The sequence below is a fragment of the Heptranchias perlo genome, unplaced genomic scaffold, assembly GCF_035084215.1.
Source record: "Heptranchias perlo isolate sHepPer1 unplaced genomic scaffold, sHepPer1.hap1 HAP1_SCAFFOLD_219, whole genome shotgun sequence".
NCBI classification, from domain to species: Eukaryota; Metazoa; Chordata; class Chondrichthyes; order Hexanchiformes; family Hexanchidae; genus Heptranchias; species Heptranchias perlo.
In genome coordinates this window covers 107,538-129,576 of record NW_027139233.1, presented here as the reverse complement: position 1 = coordinate 129,576, position 22,039 = coordinate 107,538, and the positions used below count along the sequence as shown (strand labels likewise).

The window sequence follows — 22,039 nt, the reverse complement described above, 5'->3', positions numbered from 1 at the left end:
ACAATACAAAGCTAGGTGGGAAAGTAAGCTGTGAGGAGGATGCAAAGAGTCTGCAAAGGAATATAGACAGATTAAGTGAGTGGGCAAGAAGGTGGCAGATGGAGTATAATGTGGGGAAATGTGAGGTTATTCACTTTGGTAGGAAGAATAGAAAAACAGAATATTTTTTAAATGGTGAGAAATTATTAAATGTTGGTACTCAGAGAGACTTGGGTGTCCTCGTACAAGAAACACAAAAGGTTAGCATGCAGGTACAGCAGGCAAATAGGAAGGCAAATGGCATGTTGGTCTTTATAGCAAGGGGGTTACAGAGGAAGTTATACAGGGCTTTAGTGAGACCTCACCTGGAGTACTGTGTACAGTTTTGGTCTCCTTACCCAAGGAAGGATATACTTGCCTTGGAGGCGGTGCAATGAAGGTTCACTAGATTAATTCCTGGGATGAGAGGGTTGTCTCATTGAAACATATAAGATTATGACGGGACTTGCCAGGGTAGATGCTGAGATATTGTTTCCCCTGGCCAGAGAGTCTAGAACTAGGGGGCTGAGTCGCAGGATACGGGGTCGGCCATTCAAGACTGAGATGAGGAGGAATTTCTTCACTCAGAGGGTTGTGAATCTTTGGAATTCTCTACCCCAGAGGGCTGTGGATGCTGAGTCGTTGAATATATTCAAGGCTGAGATGGACAGATTTTTGGACTCTCAGGGAATCAAGGGATATGGGGATTGGGTGGGAAAGTGGTCAGATTGAATGGCGGACCAGGCTCGAGGGGCCATATGGCCTACACCTGCTCCTCTTTCTTATGTTCTTATAAAGCCTTATAAGGATTCCATATGTTTTTGTAACGACTTTCTCAATTTGTCCTGCCAACTTCAAAGATTTGTGTACATACACCCCCAGGTCTCTCTATCCCTGCACTCCCTTTAAAATTAGTTTATATTGCCTCTCCTCATTCTTCCTACCAAAATGTATCACTTTGCACTTCTCTGCGTTAAAATTCATCTGCCATGTGTCTGTCCATTTCACCAGTCTGTCCATGTCCTCCTGAAGTCTGTTACTATCCTCATCATTGTTTACTACATTTCTGAGTTTCGTGTCATCTGCAAACTTTGAAATTATACTCTGTATACCCAATGTCCACACCCCATATTGATCCTATAGTATTCCCATTTTATTGATCCTACAGTATTCCCATTTTATTGATCCTACAATATTCACATTTTATTGATCCTACAGAATTCCTATTTTATTGATCCTACAGTATTCCCATTATATTGATCCTACAGTATTCACATTTTATTGATCCTACAATATTCACATTTTATTGATCCTACAGAATTCCTATTTTATTGATCCTACAGTATTCACATTATATTGATCCTACAGTATTCCCATTATATTGATCCTACAGTATTCCCATTATATTGATCCTACAGAATTCCCATTTTATTGATCCTACAGTATTCCCATTTTATTGATCCTACAATATTCACATTTTATTGATCCTACAGAATTCCTATTTTATTGATCCTACAGTATTCACATTATATTGATCCTACAGAATTCACATTATATTGATCCTACAGAATTCCCATTTTATTGATCCTACAATATTCACATTTTATTGATCCTACAGAATTCACATTATATTGATCCTACAGTATTCACATTATATTGATCCTACAGAATTCCCATTTTATTGATCCTACAGTATTCACATTTTATTGATCCTACAGTATTCCCATTTTATTGATCCTACAGTAATCACATTTTATTGATCCTACAGTATTCCTATTTTATATATATCAAAAAGAGCAATGGTCTTAATACTGACCCCTGGCGAACACCATTGTATACTTCCCTCTGGTCTGAAAAACAACCATCCACCACTGCTCTCTGCTTTCTGTCTCTAAATCAGATTTAAAATGCACATGGTGAAGTATCCCGTCTCATATAGTGTCCAGACATTTTAGCAAGAGGACGAATGCTGGAGGGTGGGGTAGGTCGGGGTTGAGGGGGGGAGAGGGAGTGAAGCTCCTGTGTCTGTGTTTGAAGCAAAACAGAACACACAAGGCCATGAGATAAGAAGAGCCTGTGAACGGTAATAGCTTGTAGAACAGAGATGAAGGTTAAGGTCATTAGTTATGTTACATTAAACAGCTCGGGCCCGATTTTAGCACCCGCTACCGGGTGCGTTCTCGGCGGGGGGGCCCCGAAAATCCCGGAGCGGGACCGGATCGCGCCTCGATCCCGCCCACTTCCGGGTTCCGCGCTGACGTGCAGGGGTGCGTGCGCAGCCCCCGCTGGTGGGAATCCCGCAGGCAATTAATGCCAACGGGATGCAACTTGAGTGTATTTACTTTGGTTGTTCAGGTCATTAACTGACCTGATTAAGGGACTGTGTGTGATTTTGGATAAACATGGGACTGTTTCACACACTGGGGGAAACAGTCCCACTTGAAATGGATGTGTTGCAGCCGTCAGCCTGTGACAGCTGCAAAGGTCCATTTGACAGGTGGGGGGGAGACCCTCAGCCATTGCAGGAGGCCACTCTGTCACTTGGGACAAAGTTTGGCCTCCACCACCCTCCTCCTGACGGTCAAAGTCACCAACCTGCACACTTACCCCGGGGTCCGGAGACATTGCGGACCCCCTCAGATGTACATCTTGCGGATGGGGGCCGCCGTAGCTGCAGTCATGACCTCCTCGGAGGGCGAACAGCATCACCAGCCTCGCCATCCACGCCGTCCACCTCTGACACGTGGAGCTCCACAACAGAGTGCTGTGACACATCCATCTGCACAGCAGGAGGGAGGGCTACCGCAGAGAGAGATGCGTCGCAGGAGGCACTACCCTCGCCACACGTTCCACAGACTGAGGCTCAGCCTCCTGGACCTCTCTGAGCAGCAGTTCACACGGAGGCTCAGAGTCACTCGACATGTAGCCGTGGACATCTGCAGCCTCTTTCATGCCGAGCTGCTCCTGGCTGGCCCGAGCACCATCTTCTTACCTGTCGCTGTCAAAGCCACCACTGCCCTCCCGAACTTCTGCTCCACAGCCTTCCAGGCTGCAACCGCGGACATCCCCGATGTCTCTCAGTCGTCTGCGCAGAAGAGCCCTGCAAATACACCTACACCCACTCTGCAGTGACACAATGGGTGGCATCAGGTGTGGGTCTTCATAGTGATCCTCAGGAAAGGGCATTATTGCACAAACCGGACAGGATTCGCGAAGACGTGGCAGTAGTGGTGCCAATATAATGTGTGATGTGAGTTGTTCTTTAATTCAATATAAGTAAGAACCATGACAAACCCTCAAACACCCTTGTGCATCCCCTTCATGCTCACGACACATTTGCCTTACGCTGCCTACTGCACATATGTGATGCATGCCCTGTGGCTGCAGCACAGGTGGTGGCAGGTTGAGTGAGGCTGACTGTGAAAGAGATGCACGAGAGGGTGAGTATGGGATAGAGCCATGAGATTGTATGAGGATTGGGTTGAGTGGTAGTGGCGGGATGAGTACTCGCGAGGTGAGTAGGTGCAGGTAAGATGAGGATGAGGTTTGAGTGGGTATGAGGGGTCATGTGACAGAGTAGTGTTGGCAGAGCCGAAGGAGATGTGGGGTGGGGGCAGTGATGTGGCAGACGGAGTGTAGGGGAAAGACTATGTGTTCTCACTGTGGCTGACCTACTGAGGTCATTGGAGCGCCTCCTGCACTGTATGCAGGTGGGCGATATGTTGGTGGCGCAGGTAACCCCCTCTGCCACCTCGAGCCAGGCTTTCTTGGTGGCAGAGGTGGGCCGCTTCCTCCCGCCCGCCGGGGAGAAGATCTCTGTCCTCCCCCTCCTCCTCACCCCATCTAATGATACCTGGGGTGAGGCATTATTAAACTGGGAGCAGCCTTCCCCCAGGGCTGCTCCATGCTGTAATTTTTGCTGTTTGTGGCAGCATCTGTCAGTGGAGGACTGCTCCTTTAAATAGAGCGCCTCCAGCTGACAGATCTTACTGCGCATGCGCAGCCCGCCCGAGTCGCAAATCAGCATCGGGGAACCCGGAGGAGCAGGTAAGTGGATCCAATTAGTGTGTTGCCTGCTACGATCGCGTGGGCAACCCACTAATTTCACCGGGCGCGTTGAAAACGCGCCCGCTGGCCTACCCGCCGAGAACCCGCACCCCTGGTAAAATCGGGCCCCTCATCTTGAGTTGGTAGGGTGTCGTCAGCCTGGCGGGACAATTAACAACGAGGAGATAAGGCCAGAGATGCTACGTGCAGAACAAAGCAGCCAAATAGTATAAAGATAGGACATACTCCCTCCCAAAAGTTAGAGCTTTTGGGACAGTCGGAAGCACACACCCCATATTGATCCTACAGTATTCCCATTTTATTGATCCGACAGGATTCACATTTTATTGATCCTACAGAATTCCTATTTTATTCATCCTATAGAATTCCTATTTTATTGATACTACAGAATTCCTATTTTATTGATACTACAGAATTCCTATTTTATTGATACTACAGAATTCCTATTTTATTCATCCAACAGAATTCCTATTTTATTGATACTACAGAATTCCTATTTTATTGATACTACAGAATTCCTATTTTATTGATCCTACAGTATTTTTTTTTATTCGTTCATGGGATGTGGGCGTCGCTGGCAAGGCCAGCATTTATTGCTCATCCCTAATTGCCCTTGAGAAGGTGGTGGTGAGCCGCCTTCTTGAACCGCTGCAGTCCGTGTGGTGACGGTTCTCCCACAGTGCTGTTAGGAAGGGAGTTCCAGGATTTTGACCCAGCGACGATGAAGGAATGACGATATATTTCCAAGTCGGGATGGTGTTTGACTTGGAGGGGAACGTGCAGGTGGTGTTGTTCCCATGTGCCTGCTGCTCTTGTCCTTCTAGGTGGTAGAGGTCGTGGGTTTGGGAGGTGCTGTCGAAGAAGCCTTGGCGAGTTGCTGCAGTGCATCCTGTGGATGGTGCACACTGCAGCCACAGTGCGCTGGTAGTGAAGGGAGTGAATGTTTAGGGTGGTGGATGGGGTGCCAATCAAACGGGCTGCTATGTCCTGGATGATGTTGAGCTTCTTGAGTGTTGTTGGAGCTGCACTCATCCAGGCAAGTGGAGAGTATTCCATCACACTCCTGACTTGTGCCTTGTAGATGGTGGAAAGGCTTTGGGGAGTCAGGAGGTGAGTCACTCGCCGCAGAATACCCAGCCTCTGACCTGCTCTTAAAGCCGCAGTATTTATGTGGCTGGTCCAGTTAAGTTTCTGGTCAATGGTGACCCCCAGGATGTTGATGGTGGGGGGTTCGGCGATGGTAATGTAGTTGAATGTCAAGGGGAGGTGGTTAGACTCTCTCTTGTTGGAGATGGTCATTGACTGGCACTTGCCACTTATCAGCCCAAGCCTGGATGTTGTCCAGGTCTTGCTGCATGCAGGCAAGGACTGCTTCATTATCTGAAGGGTTGCGAATGGAACTGAACACTGTGCAATCATCAGCGAACATCCCCATTTCTGTCCTTATGATGGAGGGAAGGTCATTGATGAAGCAGCTGAAGATGGTTGGGCCTAGGACACTGCCCTGAGGAACTCTTGCAGCAATGTCCTGGGGCTGAGACGATTGGCCTCCAACAACCACTACCATCTTCCTTTGTGCTAGGTATGACCCCAGCCACTGGAGAGTTATTCCCAATTCCCATTGACTTCAATTTTACTAGGGCTCCTTGGTGCCACACTCGGTCAAATGCTGCCTTGATGTCAAGGGCAGTCACTCTCACCTCACCTCTGGAATTCAGCTCTTTTGTCCATGTTTGGACCAATGCTGTAATGAGGTCTGGAGCCGAGTGGTCCTGGCGGAACCCAAACTGAGCATCGGTGAGCAGGTTATTGGTGAGTAAGTGCCGCTTGATAGCACTGTCGACGACACCTTCCATCACTTTGCTGATGATTGAGAGTAGACTGATGGGGCGGTAATTGGCCGGATTGGATTTGTCCTGCTTTTTGTGGACAGGACATACCTGGGCAATTTTCCACATTGTCGGGTATATGCCAGTGTTGTATCTGTACTGGAACAGCTTGGCTAGAGGCGCAGCTGGTTCTGGAGCACAAGACTTCAGCACTACAGCTGGGATATTGTCGGGGCCCATAGCCTTTGCTGTATCCAGTGCACTCAGCCGTTTCTTGATATCACGTGGCGTGAATCGAATTGGCTGAAGTGTGGCTTTTGTGATGGTGGGGATATCGGGAGGAGGCTGAGATGGATCATCCACTTGGCACTTCTGGCTGAAGATGGTTGCAAACGCTTCAGCCTTGTCTTTTGCACTCACGTGCTGGACTCTGCCATCATTGAGGATGGGGATGTTTGCAGAGCCTCCTCCTCCCGTTAGTTGTTTAATTGTCCACCACCATTCACGACTAGATGTGGCAGGACTGCAGAGCTTTGATCTGATCCGTTGGTTGTGGAATCGCTTAGCTCTGTCTATAGCATGTTGCTTCCGCTGTTTCGCATGCATGTAGTCCTGAGTTGTAGCTTCACCAGGTTGGCACTTCATTTTTAGGTACGCCTGGTGCTGCTCCTGGCATGCTCTTCTACACTCCTCATTGAACCAGGGTTGATCCCCTGGCTTGTTGGTAATGGTAAAGTGAGGAATATGCCGGGCCATGAGGTTACAGATTGTGCTGGAATACAATTCTGCTGCTGATGGCCCACAGCACCTCATGGATGCCCAGTTTTGAGCTGCTAGATCTGTTCTGAATCTATCTACAATGCTCGGCCATTTCAGAGGGCAATTAAGAATCAACCACATTGCTGTCGGTCTGGAGTCACATATAGGCCAGACCGGGTAAGGACGGCAGGTTTCCTTCCCTCAAGGACATTAGTGAACCAGATGGGTTTTTACGACAATCTGGTAGTTTCATGGCCACTGATATTACTGATACTAGTTTTATTATTCCAGATTTTATTTAATTATTTGAATTTAAATTCCTCAGCTGCCGTGGCGGGATTTGAACTCATGACTCTGGATTATTAGTCCAGGTATTCTATTTTACTGATACTACAGTATTCCTATTTTATTGAAAATACAGTGTTCCTATTTTATTGAAAATACAGTGTTCCTATTTTACTGATACTACGTTATTCCTATTTTATTGATACAACGGTATTCCTATTATATTGAAATTACGGTATTCCAATTTTATTGATACTGTGGTACTCCTATTTTATTGATACTATGGTAGTCCCATTTTCATAGAATCATACAATCGTTACAGCACAGAAGGAGGCCATTCGGCCCATCGAACCCATGCTGGCTCTTTCTATGAGCATTCCAATTAGTCCCATTGCCCCACTCTTGCCTCGTAGCCCTGCACATTTTTTTCTCTTCAAGTATTTATCCAATTCTTTTTTGAAATCCACGATTGAATCTGCTTCCACCACCCTTTCAGGCAGCACATTCCAGATAATATCTACTCGCTGCATAAAAAAGTTACTCCTCATGTCACCTTTGGTTCTTTTGCCAATCACCTTAAATCTGTGTCCTCTGGTTCTCCACCCTATTGTCAATGGAAACAGTTTCTCTTTATTTACTTTATCTAAACCCTTCATGATTTTGAACACTTCTATCAAATCTTCTCTTAACCTTCTCTGCTCTAAGGGGAACATCCAGCTTCTCCAGTCTATCCACGTAACTGAAGTCCCTCATCCCTGGTACCATTCTAGTAAATTTTTTCTGCACCCCCTCTAAGGCCTTCACATCCTTCCTAAAGTGCGATGCCCAGAATTGGATACAATACTCCAGTTGTGGCCGAACCAGTGTTTTATAAAGGTTCAACATAACTTCCTTCTTTTGTACTCCGTGCCTCTATTTATAAAGTCCAGATTCCCGTATGTCTTTTTAACCACTTACTCAACCTGCTCTGCCACCTTCAAAGACTGGTGCACATATACCCCAGGTCTCTCTGTTCCTGCACCTACTTTAGAATTGTACCATTTAGTTTCTATTGCCTCTCCTCATTCTTCCTGCCAAAACATATCACTTCGTACTTCTGTGCATTAAATTTCATCTGCCATGTGTCCGCCCGTTCCACCAGCCTGTCTATATCCTCTTGAAGTCTATTACTATCCTCCTCACTGTTTAACTACACTTCCAAGTTTTGTAGTATTTTATTGATACTATGTTATTCCTATTTTATTGATCCCACGATACTCCTATTTTATTGATACTACGGTATTCCTACTTTCGTGATACTACTGTATTCCTATTTTATTGATACTATAGTATTCCTATTTTATTGATCCCACGATATTCCTATTTTATTGATATTACGGTATTCCTATTTTATTGATACTACGGAATTCCTATTTTATTGATATTATGATATTCCTACTTTACTGCTATTACAATATTCCTATTTTACTGATATTACAGTCATCCTGGAGTGAGCCTTTGGCTTAGTGGCAGCATTGCCACCTCTCAGTCACAAGTTGAAGGGTTCAAGCCCCACTCCAGACAGTCCCTGTGAATGGGTGCTTTGTGACCATTGACTCAGAAGCAGTATTCCTGATGCCCAGAGCTCCGGCTCTGATCGCTGGGTCCCCCAGGTTGGGAACCTCTGATCTATTCAATCAGTCAGCTCTTCAAAACACTCTTCCATTTGTCAAACACCCTGTTAAACATATAATCAAAAGCTGTTACCACGGTAAACAAATAAATATCAGATTTTTCTTGCTCTTTTACCAGCAGCGAAATTCTGCACAGATCAAAAGAAATGAGAGAAAGGTTCCGTCTGCCCAACTCCTCTGGAATGTACAAACCGGAAAAAGTTCAAATAGTGACCGGCAGGTTGCGTTTGATGAGTTTGGTTAAGTTCTATGAGAGTTGAGGGCAGGAAGGAAATGAATGAATGATTCATTCCCCTAAGTGGGGCAACAGCAGACAGGAGGAGGCATACAGGGAATGCTTTACACCTGGGTAATAACCTCTTAATTTCTGTTTGAGAGTAACTTTGGAGGATAGAACAAGACTACACAAAGTCCTGAGACCGTGGCAAGAACATGAGAACGTAAGAAGTAGGAGCAGGAGCAGGCCATACAGCCCCTCGAGCCTGCTCCGCCATTCAATCAGATCATGGCTGATCTTCAACCTCAACTCCACTCTCCCGCCCGATCCCCATCATAACCAAACTCATCAAACGCAACCTGCCGGTCACTATTTGAACTTTTTCCGGTTTGTACATTCCAGAGGAGTTGGGCAGATGGAACCTTTCTCTCATTTCTTTTGATCTGTGCAGAATTTCGCTGCTGGTAAAAGGGCAAGAAGAGTCCAAAGATCGATCGATCTCAGTCTTGAATATACTCAATGACTGAGCATCCACAGCCCTCTGGGGTAGAGAATTCACCCTCTGAGTGAAGAAATTCCTCCTCATCTCAGTCTTAAATGACCGACCCCTTATCCTGAGACTATGCCCCCTAGTACTAGACTCTCCAGCCAGGGGAAACGGCCTCTCAGCATCTACCCTGTCAAGCCCCCTAAGAATTTTATACGTTTCAATGAGATCACCTCTCATTCTTCTAAACTCCAGAGAGTATAGGCCCATTCTACTCAATCTCTCCTCATAGGACAACCCTCTCATCCCAGGAATTCATCTAGTGAACCTTCGTTGTGTCCCCTCTAAGGCAAGTATATCCTTCCTTAGGTAAGGAGACCAAAACTGAACACAGTACTCCAGGTGTGGTCTTACCAAAGCCCTGTACAATTGCAGCAGACCTCCTTACTCTTATACTCCAAGCACCTTGCAGTAAAGGCCAGCATACAATTTGCCTTCCTAATTGCCTGCTGTACCTAGAGTCATAGAGTCATAGAGTTATAACCTGCATGTTAACTTTCTGTGATTCATGTACAAGGACATCCAAATCCCCCTGCCCATCAACATTTCTTAGTCTCTCACTTTTTAAAAAATATTCTGCTTTTCTATTCTTCCTACCAAAGTGAATAATCTTACATTTCCCCACATTATGCTCCATCTGCCACCTTCTTGCCCACTCACTTAACCTGTCTATATCCCTTTGCAGCCTCTTTGTGTCCTGCTCACGGCTTACTTTCCCACCTAGCTTTGTATCATCAGCAAACTTGGATACATTACACTCGGTCACTTCATCCAAGTCATTACTATATATTGTAAATAGCTGAGGCCCAAGCACTGATCCTTGTGGCACCCCACTAGTTACAGCCTGCCAACCTGAAAATGACTCGTATTATTCCTACAATCTTCAAGACAATATTAACACACACTGGAGGTACAACTTTAAAACATAAACTCATTAGATCACATCCCCCCTAATCATTTGCACAGTCATTTTATTTTATTTTTTTGTATTCATTCTCAGGATGTGGCATCGCTGGCAAGGCCAGCATTGGGGGGCTGTCAGTCATCGGGAAGTGGGGGGCCGATGTCAGTCATCGGGGAGGATCAGGGTGGGGTTCGGGGATCAGTGATCGGGGGGGGATCAGTGATTGGGGGGTTCAGTGATCAGGGGGCTTCAGTGATCGTTGGGGGGACCTCGATCGTTGGGGGGGACCTCGATCGTTGGAGGGACCTCGATCGTTGGGGTGACCTCGATCGTTTGGGGGGGACCTCGATCGTTGGAGGGACCTCGATCGTTGGAGGGACCTCGATCGTTGGAGGGACCTCGATCGTTGGAGGGACCTCGATCGTTTGGGGGGGACCTCGATCGTTGGAGGGACCTCGATCGTTGGAGGGACCTCGATCGTTGGGGGGGACCTCGATCGTTTGGGGGGGACCTCGATCGTTGGGGGGACCTCGATCGTTTGGGGGGGACCTCGATCGTTTGGGGGGGACCTCGATCGTTGGAGGGACCTCGATCGTTGGGGGGACCTCGATCGTTGGGGGGGACCTCGATCGTTTGGGGGGGACCTCGATCGTTTAGGGGACCTCGATCGTTTGGGGGGGACCTCGATCGTTGGAGGGACCTCGATCGTTGGGGGGACCTCGATCGTTTAGGGGACCTCGATCGTTTGGGGGGGACCTCGATCGTTGGGGGGACCTCGATCGTTGGGGGGACCTCGATCGTTGGGGGGATCTCGATCGTTGGGGGAGACCTCGATCGTTGGGGGGGACCTCGATCGTTGGGGGGACCTCGATCGTTGGGGGGACCTCGATCGTCGGGGGGGACCTCGATCGTCGGGGGGGACCTCGATCGTCGGGGGTGACCTCGATCGTCGGGGGTGACCTCGATCGTCGGGGGGGACCTCGATCGTCGGGGGGGACCTCGATCGTCGGGGGGGACCTCGATCGTCGGGGGGGACCTCGATCGTTGGGGGGACCTCGATCGTTGGGGGGACCTCGATCGTTGGGGGGGACCTCGATCGTTGGGGGGGACCTCGATCGTTGGGGGGACCTCGATCGTTGGGGGGACCTCGATCGTTGGGGGGACCTCGATCGTTGGGGGGGACCTCGATCGTTGGGGGGACCTCGATCGTTGGGGGGGACCTCGATCGTTGGGGGGGACCTCGATCGTTGGGGGGGACCTCGATCGTTGGGGGGGACCTCGATCGTTGGGGGGGACCTCGATCGTTGGGGGTGGGGGGCGGCGACCGTTGGGGAGTCTGCGATCGTTGGGGGAGGGGGTCGGATGTTGTTGTTGGGGGGGACGGTGATCGTGGGGTGGGGGGGGTCGGATGTTGTTGGGGGGGGGGACGTTGATCGTTGGGGGGGGGGTCGGATGTTGTTGTTGGGGGGGACGGTGATCGTTGGGGGGGGGGTCGGATGTTGTTGTTGGGGGGACGGTGATCGTTGCGGGGGGGTCGGATGTTGTTGGGGGGGACGGTGATCGTGGGGGGGGGTCGGATGTTGTTGGGGGGGACGGTGATCGTGGGGGGGGGGTCGGATGTTGTTGTTGGGGGGGACGGTGATCGTTGGGGGGGGGGTCGGATGTTGTTGTTGGGGGGACGGTGATCGTTGCGGGGGGGTCGGATGTTGTTGGGGGGGACGGTGATCGTGGGGGGGGGTCGGATGTTGTTGGGGGGGACGGTGATCGTGGGGGGGGGTCGGATGTTGTTGTTGTGGGGGGACGGTGATCGTGGGGTGGGGGGGGGTCGGATGTTGTTGGGGGGGACGGTGATCGTGGGGGGGGGTCGGATGTTGTTGGGGGGGACGGTGATCGTGGGGGGGGGTCGGATGTTGTTGTTGCGGGGGGACGGTGATCGTGGGGTGGGGGGGGTCGGATGTTGTTGTTGGGGGGGGACGGTGATCGGAGATCGTGGGGTGGGGGGGGTCGGATGTTGTTGGGGGGGACGGTGATCGTGGGGTGGGGGGGGTCGGATGTTGTTGGGGGGGACGGTGATCGTGGGGGGGGGTCGGATGTTGTTGGGGGGGACGGTGATCGTTGGGGGGGGGGGGGTCGGATGTTGTTGGGGGGGACGGTGATCGTGGGGTGGGGGGGGTCGGATGTTGTTGGGGGGGACGGTGATCGGAGATCGTGGGGGGGGGGGGGTCGCTGCAGGTAGGCTTGTTGGGCCTGGGGGAAGCACTCCTGCTCCTCCGGGCCCACAGGCTGTGCCAGAACGGCACCTACCTGCAGTTTCGGGCCTTCTCACCTCCTCTCGCGTGGCGTGAAGGAGAAGGCCTGGGAATCCCGGCCCCCCGGGGTTAAAAGCAAAAAATCTGTAAAAAAGGAGGCCCCCAGCCTCATTAAAAGCTTTTAATGCTTGACCCGCCTCCTGAGAGCGGGTTGGCCGCCCACCCCTCGTCCTGCCCCCAACCCTCCCGCTTTTCCAGGCTAAAATCATGCCGATGATCTCAGGACTATTAGTCCAGGTCTCTGGATTACTAGTCCAGTTTCATTACCACTACAGTACCAGGTAGAGGGCACGCCCTGGTATGTGTCAATGGCCAAGACGAGCCCATCACAGAGAATACTCAGTGCCCCCCAGAGGGCGAAATGCCTGAACTAGCGAGGTATTGAGGTACGAATTGCTCCAGATTCAATCTGTAGTCTGTGCTGAGTTAGTTAATCTCATTTGGGGCGGCCGCCACAACTGGACTCGGCATCTCTGAGCTACAGAGGGTGTGTTGGGTGGGGGGGGCGGGGGAAGCTCCAAGAATCCTGCTCTTTCATTGCCATCCATCAGCTCCCTGCCGGAAGGCAGGCGTGTGCACGCCGATGCTCAGTGAGAACAGAATCAAGCTAGGCCGCGATGCCCACTGCAGTCGAATAGCCCGACAACACTTTCACTGGTGAACGGCAAGGTGCTGGCAGTCTGCTGACTCCCATGGCTCTGTATCCCGGCGAGAGTTAGTGCCATCAGGAGAGGAGGGGAGAAAATCGGTGCAGAAAAAGCCGTCAAGGAAAGGATTTTGAGGATAGTCAGTCCCGTCACAGGTAGGCCCGAGGTAAATAACTGTGAGATGTAAAGACTAGGCCGTACAGTCCACTACCCACCTTTCCTTTTCCACCGCACTGCGAGCACCGGTATTTCCCCCTGCCCTTGCACTTGTGGCAACGCTGAAACAAAACACAAGTTAATCAAATGAACCCCTGGTCTCACAGGCCTCCAAAATCTCATCTATTCCAGTTAAACGGCAGCTTTAGTCTCACTCTTTGAACATTAGTTTGGGGTAAATTCCCCTCTTCAGTGTTAAAACAGGACAGGCTGGATTAGAACAGGACAGGCTGGATTAGAACAGGACAGACTGGATTAGAACAGGACAGGCTGGATTAGAACAGGACAGAATGGATTAGAACAGGACAGGCTGGATTAGAACAGGACAGGCTGGATTAGAACAGGACAGAATGGATTAGAACAGGACAGGCTGGATTAGAACAGGACAGAATGGATTAGAACAGGACAGAATGGATTAGAACAGGACAGGCTGGATTAGAACAGGACAGGCTGGATTAGAACAGGACAGAATGGATTAGAACAGGACAGGCTGGATTAGAACAGGACAGGCTGGATTAGAACAGGACAGGCTGGATTAGAACAGGACAGACTGGATTAGAACAGGACAGACTGGATTAGAACAGGACAGGCTGGATTAGAACAGGACAGGCTGGATTAGAACAGGACAGACTGGATTAGAACAGGACAGGCTGGATTAGAACAGGACAGGCTGGATTAGAACAGGACAGGCTGGATTAGAACAGGACAGAATGGATTAGAACAGGACAGACTGGATTAGAACAGGACAGGCTGGATTAGAACAGGACAGGCTGGATTAGAACAGGACAGACGGGATTAGAACAGGACAGACGGGATTAGAACAGGACAGACTGGATTAGAACAGGACAGGCTGGATTAGAACAGGACAGGCTGGATTAGAACAGGACAGGCTGGATTAGAACAGGACAGGCTGGATTAGAACAGGACAGACTGGATTAGAACAGGACAGGCTGGATTAGAACAGGACAGAATGGATTAGAACAGGACAGACTGGATTAGAACAGGACAGACGGGATTAGAACAGGACAGACTGGATTAGAACAGGACAGGCTGGATTAGAACAGGACAGAATGGATTAGAACAGGACAGACTGGATTAGAACAGGACAGACTGGATTAGAACAGGACAGGCTGGATTAGAACAGGACAGGCTGGATTAGAACAGGACAGACGGGATTAGAACAGGACAGACTGGATTAGAACAGGACAGGCTGGATTAGAACAGGACAGACGGGATTAGAACAGGACAGACTGGATTAGAACAGGACAGACTGGATTAGAACAGGACAGGCTGGATTAGAACAGGACAGGCTGGATTAGAACAGGACAGACTGGATTAGAACAGGACAGGCTGGATTAGAACAGGACAGGCTGGATTAGAACAGGACAGACGGGATTAGAACAGGACAGACTGGATTAGAACAGGACAGGCTGGATTAGAACAGGACAGGCTGGATTAGAACAGGACAGGCTGGATTAGAACAGGACAGACGGGATTAGAACAGGACAGACTGGATTAGAACAGGACAGGCTGGATTAGAACAGGACAGACGGGATTAGAACAGGACAGACTGGATTAGAACAGGACAGACTGGATTAGAACAGGACAGGCTGGATTAGAACAGGACAGAATGGATTAGAACAGGACAGGCTGGATTATAACAGGACAGGCTGGATTAGAACAGGACAGACTGGATTAGAACAGGACAGACTGGATTAGAACAGGACAGGCTGGATTAGAACAGGACAGACTGGATTATAACAGGACAGGCTGGATTAGAACAGGACAGACGGGATTAGAACAGGACAGGCTGGATTAGAACAGGACAGGCTGGATTAGAACAGGACAGACGGGATTAGAACAGGACAGGCTGGATTAGAACAGGACAGACTGGATTATAACAGGACAGGCTGGATTAGAACAGGACAGACTGGATTAGAACAGGACAGACGGGATTAGAACAGGACAGACGGGATTAGAACAGGACAGACTGGATTATAACAGGACAGGCTGGATTAGAACAGGACAGACTGGATTAGAACAGGACAGACGGGATTAGAACAGGACAGACGGGATTAGAACAGGACAGGCTGGATTAGAACAGGACAGACTGGATTAGAACAGGACAGACTGGATTAGAACAGGACAGGCTGGATTAGAACAGGACAGACTGGATTAGAACAGGACAGATGGGATTAGAACAGGACAGACAGATTCGCTGCAGTGAGGTCGACTATATAAGTTAGGAATAGAGAAATTGGGATAGGATAGAACAGGGATATTTCAGGACAGCAGAGATTCAGACCGGAGGACTGGTAAAATCGGGCTAGGTTAGGTTAGGATAGTCTGGAGCAGACAGGTTAGACTGGGTTGGGATTGGGTTGGATTAGGATGGAACAGATTGGGATAGGGACATCCTGAGGATGTGAAAGGCGCTTCATAAATGCAGAATCTTTCTTTAATCTATTAATGTTTCACATTTATTACTGTAATCTTAGTTCTGGTTTCAACCTCACTGTGAGAAAACTGAACAGTCCTGGGGGAGTTTTCCTGGATTTACCGGCAGTTTTTGGGTTAATGCACGACAATTACCTTCACAGCCGCGGTGTGGGGAACTGGGACTTTCTTTGTAAAGTCCTGAAACATTGGTGGGTTCTGAACTGCTACATCCCATGGTAGGGGAGGAGGTCCATAGGCATTGCTGTCCACAGACTGACCTGGAAACAAAGAATTTACAACCTGTAGAATTCCAATCATACGTCAAAACGAGAGAGAGAGTCTGAGGGGTAAATCACTCATAATATGACAAGGGGGACTATTTACAGCACACGCCCCTTCAGCTGTAACCATCGATATGCCTACTCCTTGTTTTCTGGGCCTATAATGTCCCAGCTGTGGCTCAGTGGGTAGCCCACTCACCTCTGAGTCACACGATCATGGGTTCAAGTCCCACTCCAGAGACTTGAGCACATAAATCTAGGCTGACACTCCAGTGCAGGTGGGGGTGCTGTCTTTCAGATAAGATATTAAACCGAGACTGTCTTAGGTGTGACTTAACTTTACCATGTCGCCTTACAATGCTTCTTAACTACACCACAGTGAGCTTGGCAAACATCACCGAGGGACACTGTACTGTGTTTTGGCAACTGTTGATGTATTTTCTAAGTGCAGAGTCATGCTCACATCTGACCAGGGCCTCATCTACCCTGGGCTTCCCTCCCCTTCCCCCCACTGCGATACCTGTCTGATCCCCACCCCCCCCCAATCTCTTCCCAGTGCCGGGAGACTGTTCCTTCTGGTCCCCGGCAGCAGCCCCTTTGCCACCTGAAATGCCGATCCTGCCCACTGGCCAGCTAGGGCTTCCCGCCGGGAGGGAGACTGACTGACAGCCTGCATGCAGGTGAGGATTGGGATGTACAATCTCCCGGGTCAGGCTATTTCCAGTCCATCTTGGCCCCCTGGCCTCACCGATCCCGTTCTCCATTAAAATCACCCCTGATCTGTCTGTCATTCCTCTGTTGATGAATAGTTATCATTAATAACCGATTGTATTTTTATATCTGGTTACGGGCTGTATTTTTACTTATAAAAACAACTGGATTAAAAAAAATGCAAATTTACAACAACTTGCATTTATATAGAGCCTTTAACGTAGTAAAATGTCCAAAGGCACTTCACAGGAGTGCAATCAGACAAAAATTGACACTGAGAGACAAAAGGAGATATTTTAGGACACGTGACGAGAAGGCTGGTCAAAGAGGTTTTAAGGAGCGTCTAAAAAGGGGATAAAGAGGCGGAGAGATTTAGGGAGAGAATTCCAGAGCTCAGGGCCCAGACAGCTGAAGGCACGGCCGCCAATGGTGGAGTGAGGGAAGTGCGAAGGGATGCGCAAGAGGCCAGAGTGAGAGGAGCCCTCAAATGGTGCCGCCGTGTAGTTGCTATTGACCTGCTCACTGATGAGGCACAGCGGTGTCACTGAGGCACTGGGGTCAAACCAAAGGTTACCGACAGACACTGTGGTATAAACTGGCATCATGCTAACTTGGTCAGCATCGATCCAGGTAGATACAGTGCTCTCTGGAATACTGGAGATGTGTCACTCCAGATAGACATTTGATATCAGTTTCTCGTATCTCAGTAAATGATGCTCCGTGAAGTGCTTCTATTGGAACACAGGAACTCGAATAGGCCATTCGGCCCCTCAAGCCTGTTCATGGCTGATCTGTATTTTAACTCCATCTACCCCATCACCAGAGTCACTCACAGCCCATCTCCCCATCACTAGAGTCACTCACAGCCCATCTCCCCATCACTAGAGTCACCCACAGCCCATCTCCCCATCACCAGAGTCACTCACAGCCCATCTCCCCATCACTAGAGTCACCCACAGCCCATCTCCCCATCACTAGAGTCACTCACAGCCCATCTCCCCATCACCAGAGTCACTCACAGCCCATCTCCCCATCACAACATTCAAGAAGCATTTGGATGAGCACTTGAAATGCCATAGCATACAGGGCTACGGACCAAATGCTGGAATATGGGATTAGAGTAGACAGGGCTTGATGGCCGGTGCGGACACGATGGGCCGAAGGGCCTCTATCCGTGCCGTATAACTCTATGACTCTATGACTCTACCCGCCTTGGTTCTGTAAACCTTAATATTCGGACCCAACAAAAATCGAGCAATCTCAGTTTTGAAATATTCATTTGATCCCCAGCCTCAACAGCTTTTTGGGGAAGAGTTCCAGATTCCCACTCCCCTTTATGTGAAGAAGTGCTTCCTGACATCACCCATGAACAGCCGGGCTCTAATTTTAAGGTTATGCCCCCTTGTTCTGGACTCTCCCACCAGAGGAAAGAGTTTCTCTCTCTCTATCCTATCAATGCTTTAATCATCATTTGGAGGTTTTGCTAAATACGACACTCACCGGTAAACGGCACGTGTGTCCATTCAGTTAGACGGGATTCGGTGAAGGTCTCAAGACGATACTAAAAGAGACAAAAAGTAATCAGGTCATTTTAGAACGCATTGTCTATAAAACTGCACAAAAGAGTCAGGGGGACCATGCTATGGCCCAGAGTCACTCACAGCCCAACCCCCCATCACCAGTCACCCACAGTCCATCTCCAGAGTCACTCACAGCCCATCTCCCCATCACTAGAGTCACTCACAGCCCATCTCCCCATCACTAGAGTCACTCACAGCCCATCTCCCCATCACTAGAGTCACCCACAGCCCATCTCCCCATCACCAGTCACCCACAACCCATCTCCCCATCACTAGAGTCACTCACAGCCCATCTCCCCATCACTAGAGTCACTCACAGCCCATCTCCCCATCACTAGAGTCACTCACAACCCATCTCCCCATCACTAGAGTCACTCACAGCCCATCTCCCCATCACCAGTCACTCACAGCCCATCTCCCCATCACTAGAGTCACTCACAGCCCATCTCCCCATCACCAGTCACTCACAGCCCATCTCCCCATCACTAGAGTCACTCACAGCCCATCTCCCCATCACTAGAGTCACTCACAGCCCATCTCCCCATCACTAGAGTCACCCACAGCCCATCTCCCCATCACTAGAGTCACTCACAGCCCATCTCCCCATCACTAGAGTCACTCACAGCCCATCTCCCCATCACCAGTCACTCACAGCCCATCTCCCCATCACCAGTCACTCACAGCCCATCTCCCCATCACTAGGGTCACTCACAGCCCATCTCCCCATCACTAGAGTCACTCACAGCCCATCTCCCCATCACTAGAGTCACTCACAGCCCATCTCCCCATCACTAGAGTCACTCACAGCCCATCTCCCCATCACTAGAGTCACTCACAGCCCATCTCCCCATCTCCAGAGTCACTCACAGCCCATCTCCCCATCTCCAGAGTCACTCACAGCCCATCTCCCCATCACTAGAGTCACTCACAGCCCATCTCCCCATCACTAGAGTCACTCACAGCCCATCTCCCCATCACTAGAGTCACTCACAGCCCATCTCCCCATCACTAGAGTCACTCACAGCCCATCTCCCCATCACTAGAGTCACTCACAGCCCATCTCCCCATCACCAGAGTCACTCACAGCCCATCTCCCCATCACTAGAGTCACTCACAGCCCATCTCCCCATCACTAGAGTCACTCACAGCCCATCTCCCCATCACTAGAGTCACTCACAGCCCATCTCCCCATCACCAGTCACTCACAGCCCATCTCCCCATCACCAGTCACTCACAGCCCATCTCCCCATCACTAGAGTCACTCACAGCCCATCTCCCCATCACTAGAGTCACTCACAGCCCATCTCCCCATCACCAGTCACTCACAGCCCATCTCCCCATCACCAGTCACTCACAGCCCATCTCCCCATCACCAGTCACTCACAGCCCATCTCCCCATCACTAGAGTCACTCACAGCCCATCTCCCCATCACTAGAGTCACCCACAGCCCATCTCCCCATCACTAGAGTCACTCACAGCCCATCTCCCCATCACTAGAGTCACTCACAGCCCATCTCCCCATCACCAGTCACTCACAGCCCATCTCCCCATCACTAGAGTCACTCACAGCCCATCTCCCCATCACCAGGGTCACTCACAGCCCATCTCCCCATCACCAGGGTCACTCACAGCCCACTACCCCATCACCAGGGTCACTCACAGCCCATCTCCCCATCACCAGAGTCATTCACAGCCCATCTCCCCATCACCAGAGTCACTCACAGCCCATCTCCCCATCACTAGAGTCACTCACAGCCCATCTCCCCATCACTAGAGTCACTCACAGCCCATCTCCCCATCACCAGGGTCACTCACAGCCCATCTCCCCATCACTAGAGTCACTCACAGCCCATCTCCCCATCACTAGAGTCACTCACAGCCCATCTCCCCATCACCAGAGTCACTCACAGCCCATCTCCCCATCAGTAGGGTCACTCACAGCCCATCTCCCCATCACTAGAGTCACTCACAGCCCATCTCCCCATCACTAGAGTCACTCACAGCCCATCTCCCCATCACTAGGGTCACTCACAGCCCATCTCCCCATCACTAGAGTCACTCACAGCCCATCTCCCCATCACCAGTCACTCACAGCCCATCTCCCCATCACCAGTCACTCACAGCCCATCTCCCCATCACTAGAGTCACCCACAGCCCATCTCCCCATCACCAGTCACCCACAACCCATCTCCCCATCACTAGAGTCACTCACAGCCCATCTCCCCATCACTAGAGTCACTCACAGCCCATCTCCCCATCACTAGAGTCACTCACAACCCATCTCCCCATCACTAGAGTCACTCACAGCCCATCTCCCCATCACCAGTCACTCACAGCCCATCTCCCCATCACTAGAGTCACTCACAGCCCATCTCCCCATCACCAGTCACTCACAGCCCATCTCCCCATCACTAGAGTCACTCACAGCCCATCTCCCCATCACTAGAGTCACTCACAGCCCATCTCCCCATCACTAGAGTCACCCACAGCCCATCTCCCCATCACTAGAGTCACTCACAGCCCATCTCCCCATCACTAGAGTCACTCACAGCCCATCTCCCCATCACCAGTCACTCACAGCCCATCTCCCCATCACCAGTCACTCACAGCCCATCTCCCCATCACTAGGGTCACTCACAGCCCATCTCCCCATCACTAGAGTCACTCACAGCCCATCTCCCCATCACTAGAGTCACTCACAGCCCATCTCCCCATCACTAGAGTCACTCACAGCCCATCTCCCCATCACTAGAGTCACTCACAGCCCATCTCCCCATCTCCAGAGTCACTCACAGCCCATCTCCCCATCTCCAGAGTCACTCACAGCCCATCTCCCCATCACTAGAGTCACTCACAGCCCATCTCCCCATCACTAGAGTCACTCACAGCCCATCTCCCCATCACTAGAGTCACTCACAGCCCATCTCCCCATCACTAGAGTCACTCACAGCCCATCTCCCCATCACTAGAGTCACTCACAGCCCATCTCCCCATCACCAGAGTCACTCACAGCCCATCTCCCCATCACTAGAGTCACTCACAGCCCATCTCCCCATCACTAGAGTCACTCACAGCCCATCTCCCCATCACTAGAGTCACTCACAGCCCATCTCCCCATCACCAGTCACTCACAGCCCATCTCCCCATCACCAGTCACTCACAGCCCATCTCCCCATCACTAGAGTCACTCACAGCCCATCTCCCCATCACTAGAGTCACTCACAGCCCATCTCCCCATCACCAGTCACTCACAGCCCATCTCCCCATCACCAGTCACTCACAGCCCATCTCCCCATCACCAGTCACTCACAGCCCATCTCCCCATCACTAGAGTCACTCACAGCCCATCTCCCCATCACTAGAGTCACCCACAGCCCATCTCCCCATCACTAGAGTCACTCACAGCCCATCTCCCCATCACTAGAGTCACTCACAGCCCATCTCCCCATCACCAGTCACTCACAGCCCATCTCCCCATCACTAGAGTCACTCACAGCCCATCTCCCCATCACCAGGGTCACTCACAGCCCATCTCCCCATCACCAGGGTCACTCA

The 22,039-nt window shown here is 50.4% G+C and overlaps 1 protein-coding gene across 4 annotated transcripts in view; it reads right to left on the bottom strand.

Annotated features, from left to right (window-relative positions):
* The window catches only part of LOC137310114 (protein SSUH2 homolog), a 116,033-nt gene that overhangs the window by 19,367 nt on the left and 74,627 nt on the right, over positions 1–22,039 (bottom strand). For all 4 annotated transcript variants that reach the window (XM_067978079.1, XM_067978077.1, XM_067978080.1 and 1 more), the window contains exons 5-7: positions 18,404–18,464; positions 16,065–16,189; positions 13,472–13,534 (exon numbers count right to left, since the gene is read on the bottom strand). In XM_067978079.1, coding sequence (XP_067834180.1) covers positions 13,472–13,534; positions 16,065–16,189; positions 18,404–18,464 — 249 coding nt within the window. The remainder of the gene's footprint in view (positions 1–13,471; positions 13,535–16,064; positions 16,190–18,403; positions 18,465–22,039) is intronic.